Below are 13,964 nucleotides of genomic sequence, written 5' to 3'. Positions count from 1 at the left end.
CGCGCGCGCTCGAGCGTCGCGCCGTCCGCACACCCACGCGCTCGATGCGCGACGCGACGGTGGAGGATGATTTCGTCGACCGCTCGGGCGCGCCGAGCGCGTTCGAGAACGACGGGTACGACGAACCGGACGCGACGAACGACGAGGCGTTAACTTTTCAGTGCGCGCGCGGTGGCGGCGATGGGAGCGCCGCGCTCGTCGCGCGCGCGACGAGAACGACGGCGAGGGAGGGTGATGCGCCGTATAACACGCATCTCTCAGTGAGCGCGGATGGGGCGATGTGCGCGGTGACGACGACGTCGGGGCGGGTGCGAATCATCGCGCGAGACGGCGGGAGCGGAGCGCTCGGCGACGACGCGCGCGAATTCGTTCCGGGCCACGGGTGCGCGGTGAACGAGTGCGAGTTTGGCTCCGCGAGTGATCCGCATGCGATCGTACTCGCGTGCGGTGACGGTACGGTGCGGGTGTACGACGTGCGAACGAAGGACGATAGGGCGACGGCTGTGTTCCGGGCGCCGTACGGCGAACGGGACGTCCCGAGCGCGTCGCTCGGCGGCGACGGAGACACGCTCGTCGCCGCGGCGGCGGGGGCTCATGTCGTATTTTATGATCGACGAACACAAGGAGGAGACGCGTGCGTGGGACTGTTCCAGGATGCGCACTCGGAGGTCGTCACTCGCGTGCGGTTTCATCCGGAGAGGCGAAGCGAGCTGTACACGTCTAGCGTCGACAGTTTGGTGTGCGCGTTTGACTGTTCAAGAGCTCCGTTAAACGATGAAGATGCTCTGATAACAATTATGTCCGCCGACGCCGCGGTGAATAACATCGGCTTCTGTCGAACGGGCGCGAGCGGTAACGAGCGGGACGCCGTATGGTGCACGACGGGGATCGAAGAGGCGCACATTTTTCTTACGACGTCGAGCGACAAGCGTCGCGTCGGTGTGCAGCTCGTGCACTTAAAGAATGCGAGGGCACTCGCGCAAACGGCCGCGCACTCTCAGTCATTCATGGACTTCTCGACGCAGGTGGACTACGTCTTGGGCATCCACGACGGAGTCGATCCAGGGGAGCTTTATCTCTCCGCCGGGACCCAGAGCGGAAGCGTTGGCGTGTTTCCTCTCGTGCAAGGGCCCGAACCGGCCCGAGGCACCGCAGGATACGTCATCCTCGGCCCGCCCGTGGCGGTCCTTCGAAATGGACATCGTGACATTGTGCGTGCGATGAGCTGGGACGGGAATCGACACGCCTCAGAAGCGGCGCGCGTGCCGCTGACGTGCGGTGAAGATTCACTCGTGTGCGCGTGGACGCCAGGCGCTGCAAACGCCGCGGATCCGCCTTCTGTTGACCGCACGCGCCCTCTCGGTCGAAGACACTCGCCTTATTGAGAGTAGCTAGTTGTATTTAGAAGCACGAGGTTGAGTTCGAAAGCGACTTGAGTATTACATCGGCGGAGATGATATTAATTCGCCGTGCGTTCAAAGGAGAGTGGTGAACACACTCACCCTTCCTTCACAGGGATGAATCGCCAGACCACGGCCATCGTACTTCCGAGCACGGCCATCCAAACGACGGAGACAGCCGACGGAACGCGAACGAGGTATTCCGGGAAGTGCAGACTTGCGAGCAAGAAGCCAAATGCGCTCGATTTCATCGCCGTCTCGATGGCGACCGTGCGGCATGTAGTCTCGCCATACTTGAACGCCCTAGCTCCCCAGTATCCCGCCAAACCACCGATGAGGTGGAGCGCGAATGCGGCGATTTGAAGCGTCATGCCCGCGCCCAGGATTCCCGCCGCGCAGTTTGCGACGGCGCCGCCGACAAGGATGATGGTCATGGTCACGCCGACGATCGGAGAGAACGGTTCGACGGATCGGCAGAACTTTGGCACGTACTTGTTCAGCGTCAGCCCGACGACAACAGGAACGAGAACGACTTGAATGGTGGAAATCGCCATGCCCACGGCGTCGACGTCCACGACTGCGCCGAGCGCCAACTTGCAGATGAGAGGCGTCATAAAAATGCATCCGACGGTCGTGGCGGTGGTCATGAGCACGGAAAGCGCGACATCACCTCGTGCGATGTACGCGCACAGATTGCTCGCCTGCCCACCATTGATAGAACCGACGAGGATGAGACCCGCAAGGAGCGGACCGCTCAAACCGAGCGCGTTTCCGATGAAGAACGCAAGCGCCGGCATGATGACGTAGCACATGATGAAGCCCAGACCGATCAACCCGGGCTTTGCAAACACGCGCTTGAAATCATCGATCGTCAGAGTAATCCCCATGGAGAACATCAGAAGTGCCAAGCATCCGGTGTATCCGTTGCTCGTCATGAAGGCAAACGACTCCGGTCGGAGCACGCCGACCACGGCCGCCAAAATGGTCCAGATCGGGAAAAGATTCGCGAAAACCTCGGAGAACTGTTTAAACGTCGCCATGGACACCACCCCGGAGCTCGCCGAGCGCGTCTTCAACGAAGAACCGCGAGAAGAGCGAGTCGCACGACATTTTCGCTCGAACCTAACGCTCGCTCGTCTTTCCTCCTTCAACGTCGTCGTCGACGCCAAATCGTTCGCAACGCGCGCGAACGACGCCGCGTTCGACGCAGCGCGCGCGCATCTCTTGGACGCGCCCCGTCGCGCCGTCACGCGTCCACCACCGACGACGTTCACGCGCGATGACGCGCGCGCGCGCGCGCACGCCATCGCACGCGTCGCGCACGTCGAGGCCCACCGCCGCCGCCGCTTCGAGCGCTGGACGCCACCGCGCGCGAGTCACCGACCGAAGACGACGACGCGCGCGAGCCCGGGCGCGATCGTCCGCCGAGCCCTCGCGCACTGCCGCACCGTCGACGACGGTGGACGCCGAGGGGGTCGATCGCGCGCGTCGGGCGCCCCTCGGGAAAACCCGATCTCGTCGCGCGGATCGGGTTTTTCATTCCCACCGGTCGGTCGCTGCAAAAAACACCCGAAAGTGATCGAATTACGTGGTGTCCCCGACCGGGTCGCGCGATCGATCGTCCATGGCGGTATCACACATGGTGCGCGCGATGGCGCAATACGAGACGACCCGCGCGATCGTCCATGGCGGTATCACACATGGTGCGCGCGATGGCGCAATACGAGACGACCCGCGCGATCGTCCATGGCGGTATCACACATGGTGCGCGCGATGGCGCAATACGAGACGACCCGCGCGATCGTCCATGGCGGTATCACACATGGTGCGCGCGATGGCGCAATACGAGACGACCCGCGCGCGCGCGGTGGTTGGCGCGTCGCGCGCGCGCGTCGACGCGATCGGCGACGACGGACGCGACGTCACGCGCGGACGCCGAGAGAATCGCGCGAACGCACGGAGAGGACGTCTCGAAAGTTCTCGTCCACGGTCGCGCGCGCGTCGAAGAGACGCGCGGGAGAAGCGCGAGACGATGTCGTGCGCGCGCGCGGACGCGCTGTCGGCCCGATCGACGCTCGGTCGGTCGAGACGTGGGATGGATGCGCGAGGACGGGCGTCGGTGCGCGCGCGGGCGGGCGCGCGATCTCGAGCGAACGCGCTGGTGACGACGAGCGAGTACAAGGTCGCGGTGCTCGGCGCCGCGGGCGGAATCGGGCAATCGCTCTCGCTCTTGTTGAAGATGAACCCGCTCATCTCCGACTTGCGCTTGTACGACTTGGCGAACACCCCGGGTGTGGCCGCGGATCTCTCGCACACGAACACCGGATGCAAGGTGACTGGATTCATGGGCGCCGATCAACTCGAGGATGCGCTCAAGGGATGCGACTTGGTCGTCATTCCCGCCGGCGTGCCTCGTAAACCGGGCATGACGCGAGACGACTTGTTCGCCATCAACGCCGGCATCGTGCGCGATTTGTGCCAAGCGTGCACCAAGGCGTGCCCGAACGCGCTCATCAACATCATTTCCAACCCTGTGAACTCCACCGTGCCGATCGCCACGGAGGTGTTCAAGAAGGCTGGTTGCTACGACGCGAGAAAAATCTTCGGCGTCACGACGCTTGACATCGTGCGCTCGAACACGTTCGTGGCCGAGGCGAAGGGTTTGGACATTAACGACGTCGACGTTCCCGTCATCGGTGGTCACGCTGGTATCACTATTTTGCCGCTCTTGAGCCAAACCTATCCGAAGTGCGAGTTCACCTCGGACGAGATCGAAAAGCTCACCGTTCGCATCCAAAACGCGGGCACCGAAGTTGTCGAAGCCAAGGCTGGAGCGGGTTCGGCGACGCTTTCCATGGCTTACGCCGCCGCGCGTATGGCCGAAGCGTGCTTGCGCGGTCTTAGTGGCGAACCGGACGTGTACGAGTGCACCTACGTCGCCTCTAACGTGACTGAGTTACCGTTCTTCGCCACCAAGGTTCGCCTCGGCCCGAACGGCGCGGAAGAAGTTCTCCCGATCGGAGACATCAGCGCCTACGAGGCAGACTGGTTGGCCAAGCTCAAGGTTGAGCTCACCGGTAGCATCGAAAAGGGCATGGCCTTCGTCAACAACTAAATGTGCGTTTCGACTGCAAATCAGGAGACGCCATCCAACGTTCCCGCCGCGAGCCATCGAGCAAGCGGCGTGTCAATTTAGAGCGCGCCCGTTTTATTATCACTATCACTCAGTTTGTCTACAAGTAGTCTATTGTCGACGCGCAGCATCGATACGCACACTCGCCGCGCCTAGTTGTCAAGACCCAACCACTTCAAGTTGCCGACGAGCAACACGTTGGATGGTAACTCACCCGGACACGGACTGAGGTACGTAAACTTTTTCTGAATCATGTCCACCTCTGTGATGTATATGAAACCGGCGACGTTTGAGTTAAGCAAGTCGCCCTGTGTTTTTCCATGACTGACCGCCAAGACGCTGTGCAAAAGCGACGTCGACGGCACCACGGGGGCTATGCGCATGGGATCCGTTGACGCCGTTTGGCCGATTGGAAGCGCGGAAGCCGGAGCCCTCGGGCCGCCACCGATGCGATACAGACTTATTTGTGAAAAGTACGCAGTCTGCGACGCCGGAGCGAGCTCTCCGGTGGGGCCGTAAAAGTACTCCTTAAACATCCGGTCGCGGGTCGCCCGGCGAAATTCTTGCGTGCGTTCGACAACTCCTCCCGACTTTTGCATGCGAAACACCTGGCAATCCGTCCCGGCAAGCTTTTGTTGAAGCTGGCCGTACAAGCGCTCTTGCCCGATGACGAGCACGTGATCGATCTTCAACGCCTCTCTAGCGTGCAAGAGGAGTTCCAAACCCATCCCATCGATCCAGCCCATCGTGTTCACGACGCACCCAGCCGCTCGCGCGTCGTCGTTCGCTTTGCTTCGCTCGTCCAATAAGGCGCCCAGTCTGGTGACAATGTGCTTGTAATACTCCGGATTGTTCACCGTCAGATCTCCGTAAAAGTACACAAGTGGCATCTCGAGCGGAATACCCTCCTCAAGGTCTATCTGCGCGTCCACGGGGGCGGCACAAATCGTCCCTGGCACCGTCAGCGCGCCTTGTCCTAAGTCTAAATCGACGTACAGCGGCGCTTGTCCACTTCGCGCGGCGTAGTTGCACAGGATCGAGCACACCGTGCTCTTACCCACATCTGTCGGTCCCACGCACATCACTCGCGGTCCCTCCTCTGACGAACCCGCCGCCCCCGCCCGCTCGCGCTTGGCGTTGAGCACGGCGTGCGCGTTCGCGTACGACACCATCGGCGTCTCCCCCGCGACGTACGCGATCTCCACCTTCCCGGTGATCTCGATCGTGGCGCCGTGAAACGTGAACACCGCCACCTTTTTCCCACCGCCAATCTTCACGCTCTGCCCCCGAGCGAGCTCGGAACCGAAGATCTCTGCGTGACCACTGACGAGCGCGATCGCGCACCCTTCGCTGCGCAGCGTCTCCACCCTGAGCTCTTCCTCTCTCGCCAGGGCGTGCGAGACGACGTCATCGCGTCCATCGACGCCGGTCGCGTCCATCGAGCCGTCGGCGCGCGTCGTCGATCGCGCGCGCGTCGCGCAGTGGACGACGACGGCGCGACGCAGCGCCGCACAATCCGACGCGGCGTCGCGATCGACCGCGTCGCGCCGTCGTCGATGCTCCCGCGCACGAGCCTGCGGCGAATCCCTCTGGGACACGCCAAAAATGTCGCGGTCACGGAGGTGTGCCTCGGGACGATGACGTGGGGGGTGCAAAACACCGAATCGGAGGCGCACGAGCAACTCGATTACGCGGTGAAGACGCGAGGGGTGAACTTCATCGACACGGCGGAGATGTACCCGGTGCCGAGCTCGGCGCCGGGATGGAAACCGGGACGAACGGAAGAGATCATCGGTAACTGGCTGGAGAAGAACGGACCGGAACTGCGACGAGAGTTGGTGTTGGCGACGAAAGTGAGCGGGTATCAGGCGAAGAGCGAGACGGCGGCGAATCGAACGATCCCGGCGGGAGAGCCGTGCCCGGCGAGATTGGACCGCGAGAGCGTTCTCGCGGCGTGCGAAGCGAGTCTGCGACGATTGAAAACGGATTACATCGATCTGTATCAGGTGCATTGGCCCGATCGGTACCTTCCGATCGGCGCGTTTTCGGGCTCGACGGAGTACGATCAGAGCAAGGAGCGTCCGAACACGGTTCCGATTCGAGAGACCGTCGCCGCGCTCGGAGAGCTCATCAAGGCTGGAAAGATCAAACACTACGGACTATCGAACGAGAGCACGTTTGGGGTGTGCGAGTTCGTGCGAGCCGCCGATGAGCTCGGCGTCCCGCGTCCCGTTTCGATCCAAAACTCGTACTGCTTACTCCACCGCCAGTTCGACACCGAAGTCGCCGAGGCGTGCGCAAAGTCCAACTACAACATCCTTCTCCTTCCGTGGACGCCTCTCGCTGGAGGCGCTTTGACTGGTAAATATCTCGACGGCGCGCGCCCCGAGGGCGCGCGCCTGACGATGTTTCGCGGCTTCCAGCAGCGCTACATCAACCCGAACTCGGTCGAGGCGACGAAGCAGTACAAGAAGATCGCCGATGAGGCGGGAATCAGTCTCACCACCATGGCGCTCAACTGGTGCAAGACGCGACCGTTCGCGACGTCCACCATCATCGGCGCCACGACCATGGAGCAGCTCAAGGAAAACATCGACGCCTTTGAGCCGAGCGTCAAACTCTCCAAGGAGACGCTCAAGGCGATAGACAAGGTGCACCTCAACTGCCGAGATCCGTGCATCGGGTAATCACGCGCTTAGAATTGTTCACGTTTTAATTGTTATTGGTACGTCACATGTTTTCATGTTTTACGCGGTGCACCCGCGCGCGAGGGTCCGACGCGCGACGGTTCCCAGTTTAGCTGGCTCAGGGGGAACTGGAAAAACGGTGACGATTCAGTTCACGTCATTCCCCTCCGCGCGCGTCGATGTCGCCGTCATCGACGACGCGATCGAGCGACGGGGCGTCCACGAGCGAGAGGAAGATCATCGACGACTTGTGTCCACCCGAGCACTTCACGCGCGTGATTCGACGCGCGGGCGTCGACGCGATGCGCGCATTCGCGTGCGCTCGACGCCGAGAGACTGAGCGATGCGCGGTGACGAGCGAGGCCGAGCGTCGCGCACGCGCGACGCGAGGACGTCGAGCGATGCGAATGCGAAGCTTTGGGCGACCGGTGGGACCGACGAGGCGAAGGAAGCGCGCGCGCGTGCGCGCGGCGCGCGCCGTCGGGCGACGGGCGACGCGCGAAGCGGCGGCGGGCGCGCTCGACGTGGCACCGGAGGACATCGTGAGATCGCTATCGATGCCTTTACGTCGTGCCGATGTGGATTCTTTGTTAGTTTTATGTGGCTTGGGTGGTGTAGAGCTACAACCTCGGGAACTGATGCTCGTCATGGAGCGTAACGTCTTCGGCGCGTGCGTGGAGGCGCTGAAAACGTGCGAGCTCGAAACGCTCGCGGAGCAAGTCGACGGTGTAGACGTCGCGGAGGGCGAACCTGGTCACATGAACTTCTCGTGTCGCACGGAGCGATCGCTCGTTCTCGTTTGCGCGCTCGCTCGCGCGCAAAAATTTCCGCCGACAAAGCCCAGAGGCACGCGCGCGGAGGCCGCGGCGGAGCGGGCGGCGATCAAGGCACGAATCACGCGCGTGATGCGCACGGTACGAAGGATTCGATGGAAGATGAAGACTTCTTCGGTGGAAGCGGTCAAATCGACGAGACGGGCGCCGGTCCTCGACGACCGGTCGCCGGCTCGCGGTCAGTCAACGTCAGAGTCCAAGACGCCTCCTCGTTCGCGTGCGCAGAAGAGACCGGCGGCGGCGGCGGCGGCGGGCTCCCGACCGTCCTCTGCATCGAAGCGTATTTGCCGAGATCGCTCGAAACCGCTCGTGCTCAAGTTACGAGAGCCGAAGATTTTCGGTTCTCGGCGACTCGGCGACGTGACCAACTCGGCGACGACGCGTCGCGTGGTCGAGAGCGTGTCCAAGGCAGCCTCGGGTTTACTGCGAAGATCGGTCTTGATGAGCGCCGTGAAGCGCTCGGGCCCGCTCCCGCGAACGTCCGCGGATGATATCTCCCTCGCCGCCTTCCCGAAGCTCCCTCGGTAGTCCGTCGCCTCGCGACAGCTGGCGCGTAAAACCGCGATTGGACAAGATTCCCTCACACGGTGCTCACGCACGTTTTCTACGAGTCGTCCCGTCGTCCCGTTTTCGCGCGCGCGCGCGTCGTCCCGCACTCGCGCGCGCGCGACGCGAGCGCATCCCTCGGTCGCGCCATCGCGCCCGCGCTCGATCGCGCGCCCGTCCCGATCGCGCGCGCGTCCTAATCGCGCCGACGCGCCGTGAACCACGCGCGAGGTCTCCATCGGGAACGGATACGACGCGCGTGCGAGACGGACGTCCCCTCGCCCGAGCGTCGCGGCGGCATGGAGACGCTCGTGGATGACGTGGGGGGGGCGTTACCACCAAAGGGACCGAACGCGGCGGGCGCGAGCGAGGCGAGCGCGGTGCCGGGACACAGGAGCTGGATATCGCGCTCGTGGACCTGGGGCTCAGACTTGGTGAACGCCGCGGCGGGCGCCGTGGGGGACGGGTTGAACTACCTGGCTGGGTACGATGATCTCGAGGTCACGGAGGGTGGAGAGGGCGCGCACGCGGGAGAACACACCGAGGGCGAGGCGGTGGATGAGCGTAAAGCGATGTGGGCGCAGCTGAAGGAGATGATGGGGTCGGATGTCATGAGCGTGTTTTCGTTGCCGACGTTTCTGATGGAACCCGTCTCGACGCTACAAAAAATGGCGGAAATCATGCAGTATCAAAGACTCCTCGACGACGCGAATGAGGAAGAAGACCCGGAGGTGCGATTGGCCAAGGTGACGGCGTTCGCGGTCGCGGTTTACTCCACGATGGAGCGTGCAAAAAAGCCATTCAATCCCATCCTCGGCGAGACTTTCGAGCTGAAGATGGACGACGGAAGCACCTACCTGGCCGAGCAAGTGAGCCATCACCCACCCATCGGTGCCGGTCACGTTAAAACGAAAAATTTTACGTACGACATCACTTCCGCGGTCACGACGAAGTTCATGGGCAATTGGGTTGACGTGTTCCCGGTCGGTCGCACGCGAATCACGCTGCACAAGACGGGTGAGATTTTCAACATTGTCCCACCGAATTCGCGCGTGAACAACTTGATCATCGGCCGTATCTGGATCGACACTTTCGGTCCGATGAAGGTGATGAATCTGACCTCGGGTGCCATCGCGGAGTTGGATTTCAAGGCGTGCGGTATGATGAGTCTTGGCCGTTACGTTGTGAGCGGGGAGATCAAGCGTCCGGACGGAACTCCGGCGTTGAACGTCTCCGGACATTGGAACCGGGACTTGAGCTACTCGATTGTGGACGGGGGTGCATCGGTGAAGCTTTGGGAGGTTGATCCATGGCCGAAACCGGCCAATAAGTACGGGTTTACAACGTACACGATCGGCATGAACGAGATGTCGAGTGCGCCCGACTATGGTTTGTTAGCGTCCGACTCTCGACTGCGTCCGGACCGGGTGGCGCTTGATAAGGGGGAAACGAATGCGACTTCGCTGAAGCATCAGCTCGAGGAACAACAGCGCGCCGAGCGACGTGAGAGAAAAGAAAAGGATGACGTGTGGGCACCGAGATGGTTTAAGAAGGCGGAGGATGCCGAATTGCACGAGCTCGAAGAAGCTGTTGGAACTGATGTGTGGGAGTACAACGGCGAGTACGACGCGAACAAACCGGTGGGGGCACCGAAGAAATTCAGTCCATGGCAGTATCCGAAGGATTAAATCTTAGTCTTTGCTAATTAACATCTGTGTGATCACCTAAACGCTTTGCCAAATTTTTCCATACGTCGTCATCAACCTGAGTAGGCGTGACAGAAATGTGCGGATCAGCAAGCACTGCGGCGATGGGGGGACGCGGGAACTCGTCCTCCGCTTCGCCGTTAAAATCTTCGCGAGATTTTCGCGGCGCGCTCGCGATCTCGTCTCGACCGCTCTCGAGCAACTTTTCGACTTCAGCTTCATCATCGACATCGTCCGCTTCATCTGCGGTTGTGTCAACATCACTTTCAGCTTCCGGACATAACAAGAGATACTGTCTGTCGTCCTCGTCTTCGCCAGCAAAGAAGCGATCGTACACAGTGAACCCATCTAGATCGAATATGTCAGACTCGCTGTGCCTTTCTGATTTGACCAGCGCATCCCAACCCAACTCTTTGTACAGCCGAAAGCGATCGATGTCTTTGAACACAGAAAACGCGATGCCAAGACGCTGCAGCTTTTGGCACGCCACAACCGCTTTCGTCACGCCACTGCCAAGTGACGATTCGTACGCCTCTCTATCAGATTCTAAATCTTCCATGGATTTCACCAAGATACTCTCATCGTTAATAACGAGGGGACCAGCATCAAACCTTCTGTCGTACTCTCGACCGGTGACGCGCTTTGACAACTTCACACACGTCGAGCAAAAGTCTCTTCCTCTCTCACCCCGAACGTGGGCGTGAAACCATCGACCGAATTGTAATACACACTGACAAGAGTCACAGAAACCGCGAGATGTAGGCTCGCCCTCATCTGCGCTCGACGACAGCAACGTTTCCGACGGATGCCACTTCAGCGACTGCGTGTGATACGTAGCGCGCGCGCGACCCGCGGGATTGGTACTTTCTTTAGAAATCTTCAGCTCATCGTATACATCGAAAGGTGTCGTCCGCATATCGGTGTAACCGTGCATTTCCGCCCAGCGCGCAAACTCTTCCTCACCGTCTTCGCATTCGTCCGCGACGTCTTCGTCCCGGTACACCTTGTTTCGCTTTGCGGGGTTTTCATCCACGCCATCTCGCGTCAACGCGACCGCGCGCGAGCCATCGTTCGCGTCCACGCTCTTCGCTCGAACGTGTCGCCGTCGCGCCTCCTCGTGAATCGCTCGTCTCGCATCCACGGAGAGTTGATTTCCGTCGTAATCGGTGCAAATCACGTGCTCTTCGCAGTCGTCGTCGTCGACGAAAGCCCCGACGTGATGCGCCGCCCACTCTAGAAGGACGCGCGGTAGTGTTTTTACGTGCACGTCGTCGTCGACGCACGCGTTCAACATGACGCAACGCGCGACGACGAGCGTGCGTGTGGTGTGTACAGTTACAGCGCGCGACACGATGTCTCCACCGAGCTACCACGGATACTCGAACTCGGACGATTCCTTTCGTGCGAGACCTCTCTGACACGCACGCTCCGTCGTGATCGCCCGAGCGTAATCCTCGTCCGCATCTTCTATTTCTGGTAAAACATCGACGTCGGAGAGCTTCAACACGACGACGCTCGCGTCAGAGTTGAGACGCGACTTTTGAAGCGCAGCCATCGTGAGTTTCTTTCCATCGCCCACGATTTTGGAGAGGTTGACTGTCTCACGCTCTCCGTCCCCACGAAAGTCGCTGTACGCGGCGTCATCATGGAACTCGACCGATTGCACCACCAAGCCAGGGCAAGAGAGATGCTTCGGCACGCAGCACAACTCATCGCGCTCACTCGGTACCCAGCACCTGTCCGTGAGTACAAAGTTGTTCTGGCTCCAAACACCGAACTCCGCGTTCTCTTTCTTCTCGATGAATGACTCATTGCAAGAAAATGCAGGCGCAATCACGCGCCGATGCGTGATCATTCCAATCTTTGCGAGTTTGAAAACTTCCAGTTTGACTCGATACAAAGCCTCGTGGCTATCCTTTCCGCTAATTCTCAATCCCTCGACGGCGACGAAACGACTGTGCGTTTCATTCGTATCTAGCGACGAACGAGACGCATGCGCGTCTGCGGCATAATCCCACCAACCCAACGCTTTCATCTCGAGAGACTTATCCAATCCACCAACGAAGTGCGCCATCATCACGGGCGAATCTCCCAGCCACGCGTTGTGAGCGCCTTGAGTTTTCGGCGACCATCCTGCGCCCGTCCATCCGTCAAGCAACCAAAACGGAGCGATCGCGACAAACTCGTCTGCATCCGTACGATTGCTCAAATTCTTCAGTTTACGATAATGTACCTGAAATCCTTCTGAGTGACCGCGGTTGAACTTGCTCGCAAAACTTTCATCGGACGTGAACTTTGCTGGGAGTAGCTCGAGTGGAACTTCAACACGCTTGATCTGCCAATCCAAATCATGACTGGATGGGAATCCTTGTGATTCTGTCCACTCCTGTCGCTTTTCTGGCTCGATGACGCGCGCGCCTTGTCGCGGATTGATGAAATGTCCAACGACGGCGGAAGCCACGACATCATTGAAAATGTGCTGATCCCACATCGATTCTTTCGCGCCGCCAGCGATTTCGCCGTTCCATTTTCGCAGGGGGGGCTCGGATTCGAGCACCATGAGCATTCGCGCCACGCACTCTCCAAAGATACCTCTCGCGATTCCATTTTCAGCCGCGTTTTGAATGTACATGAAACCGATGTTCAATCCGAGGACGCCCTGAAACTCCCCCTGAGCGAGCACGTGCATGTCGCCGAGCACGTTCTTTAGCGCGGGATACGGATTCACGCGAAATGAAACGTCCGTGTCGACGTACATGACGTTGTAACCAGCCCCCGAGAGCCGCCACATGTACTCCATCCGCGACCACCATAATCTAAATGCGTCGGCGCCGGTATCTCCAGCGACGCCAAACATGCCCAGACGCGGATGCTTTTGTAGATACGACGTCCACGCGCAGTCGATGTCTCGCCCACCCGCGTCAATAAACCCCTCCCTACACGTCTTCTCGCTCTCTGTGTACACTACGAAGTGCTCGATGCCCACCTTTCGCATCGCGCTCACCGCGTTCGCCGTCAGAACGACGCCTCCGGCGTTCGCGTTTAGTAAAATCAACTCCTTCCGATGCGCTCGCATCTTCGCCGCGACGAGCAGGTTATCCCCCTCCTCCAAGTCCATCGCGTTCAACAGACCCGTCTTTCTAATTTTACCCACCGAGACGTATCCGTCGTCCTCGTCCGTCTCCGCGTCCGCCGCCGGCGTCTCGCCCGCCGTCTCGTCCCGCTCCGCCCGCGTCTCTCCCGCCGTCTCCTCCTCGCCCGTCCCCCCCGACCCCGCGTCGATCGCGCGCGCATCGTCTTCGGCGTCCGCCGTGATCTCTCCCCGCGCCTCGGCGTCGCGTCGCGTCGCGCGCGTCGTCGACATTCCCATCGTCATCGTCCTCGTCGTCCTCGTCGTCATCGTCTCGACGCCCGCACCGACGCGCGCGAGCTCGACCCCGCGCGCGACGACGACGACGAGGACGACGACGACGAGCGCGATGACGGCCCCCGCGCGCGTGCGTCGCGGCATCGTTCTCGCGCGCGTCGCTCGATGACGCGTCGTCAGACGACGACGACGACGACGACGACGACGGGCGTGAAGACAACCGCGCGATGCGACGCCGCGCGCGCGGGGGGGGGCGAGACGCGCGGCGTCGGACGCGCGCGCGCGGCGTCGG

At 60.9% G+C, this 13,964-nt stretch overlaps 9 protein-coding genes across 9 annotated transcripts; 5 read left to right on the top strand and 4 right to left on the bottom strand.

The window, feature by feature from the left end:
• Positions 1–44: 44 nt before the first annotated feature.
• On the top strand, positions 45–1,385 carry OT_ostta03g00200 (WD40/YVTN repeat-like-containing domain; the record flags this gene model as incomplete). The annotated part of the gene is made up of 1 exon (XM_003077883.1): positions 45–1,385. One exon carries the CDS (start codon positions 45–47, stop codon positions 1,383–1,385), a length of 1,341 nt encoding a protein of 446 aa, XP_003077931.1.
• A 113-nt stretch (positions 1,386–1,498) lies between these two features.
• OT_ostta03g00190 (Bile acid:sodium symporter) lies at positions 1,499–2,440 on the bottom strand (the record flags this gene model as incomplete). Its single annotated transcript, XM_003077882.2, has 1 exon — positions 1,499–2,440. One exon carries the CDS (start codon positions 2,438–2,440, stop codon positions 1,499–1,501), a length of 942 nt encoding a protein of 313 aa, XP_003077930.2.
• A 992-nt stretch (positions 2,441–3,432) lies between these two features.
• Positions 3,433–4,515, top strand: OT_ostta03g00180 (Lactate dehydrogenase/glycoside hydrolase, family 4, C-terminal; the record flags this gene model as incomplete). Its single annotated transcript, XM_022984654.1, has 1 exon — positions 3,433–4,515. One exon carries the CDS (start codon positions 3,433–3,435, stop codon positions 4,513–4,515), a length of 1,083 nt encoding a protein of 360 aa, XP_022838398.1.
• Positions 4,516–4,685: 170 nt separating this feature from the next.
• Positions 4,686–5,972, bottom strand: OT_ostta03g00170 (P-loop containing nucleoside triphosphate hydrolase; the record flags this gene model as incomplete). Its single annotated transcript, XM_003077880.1, has 1 exon — positions 4,686–5,972. The coding sequence occupies one exon, from the start codon at positions 5,970–5,972 to the stop codon at positions 4,686–4,688; it is 1,287 nt and encodes a 428-aa protein (XP_003077928.1).
• A 198-nt stretch (positions 5,973–6,170) lies between these two features.
• Positions 6,171–7,220, top strand: OT_ostta03g00160 (NADP-dependent oxidoreductase domain; the record flags this gene model as incomplete). Its single annotated transcript, XM_003077879.2, has 1 exon — positions 6,171–7,220. The coding sequence occupies one exon, from the start codon at positions 6,171–6,173 to the stop codon at positions 7,218–7,220; it is 1,050 nt and encodes a 349-aa protein (XP_003077927.2).
• A 179-nt stretch (positions 7,221–7,399) lies between these two features.
• OT_ostta03g00150 (unnamed product) lies at positions 7,400–8,581 on the top strand (the record flags this gene model as incomplete). Its single annotated transcript, XM_003077877.2, has 1 exon — positions 7,400–8,581. The coding sequence occupies one exon, from the start codon at positions 7,400–7,402 to the stop codon at positions 8,579–8,581; it is 1,182 nt and encodes a 393-aa protein (XP_003077925.2).
• Positions 8,582–8,898: 317 nt separating this feature from the next.
• OT_ostta03g00140 (Oxysterol-binding protein) lies at positions 8,899–10,287 on the top strand (the record flags this gene model as incomplete). The annotated part of the gene is made up of 1 exon (XM_003077876.1): positions 8,899–10,287. One exon carries the CDS (start codon positions 8,899–8,901, stop codon positions 10,285–10,287), a length of 1,389 nt encoding a protein of 462 aa, XP_003077924.1.
• Positions 10,288–10,300: 13 nt separating this feature from the next.
• OT_ostta03g00130 (unnamed product) lies at positions 10,301–11,599 on the bottom strand (the record flags this gene model as incomplete). Its single annotated transcript, XM_003077875.1, has 1 exon — positions 10,301–11,599. The coding sequence occupies one exon, from the start codon at positions 11,597–11,599 to the stop codon at positions 10,301–10,303; it is 1,299 nt and encodes a 432-aa protein (XP_003077923.1).
• Positions 11,600–11,671: 72 nt separating this feature from the next.
• OT_ostta03g00120 (Nucleotide-diphospho-sugar transferase) lies at positions 11,672–13,816 on the bottom strand (the record flags this gene model as incomplete). The annotated part of the gene is made up of 1 exon (XM_003077874.2): positions 11,672–13,816. The coding sequence occupies one exon, from the start codon at positions 13,814–13,816 to the stop codon at positions 11,672–11,674; it is 2,145 nt and encodes a 714-aa protein (XP_003077922.2).
• Between the last annotated feature and the right edge of the window lie 148 nt (positions 13,817–13,964).

The sequence above is a fragment of the Ostreococcus tauri genome (genome assembly GCF_000214015.3).
Source record: "Ostreococcus tauri WGS project CAID00000000 data, contig chromosome 03, whole genome shotgun sequence".
NCBI classification, from domain to species: Eukaryota; Viridiplantae; Chlorophyta; class Mamiellophyceae; order Mamiellales; family Bathycoccaceae; genus Ostreococcus; species Ostreococcus tauri.
Note: the sequence above shows the minus strand (reverse complement) of the source record. Positions and strands in the feature narration are given on the sequence as shown.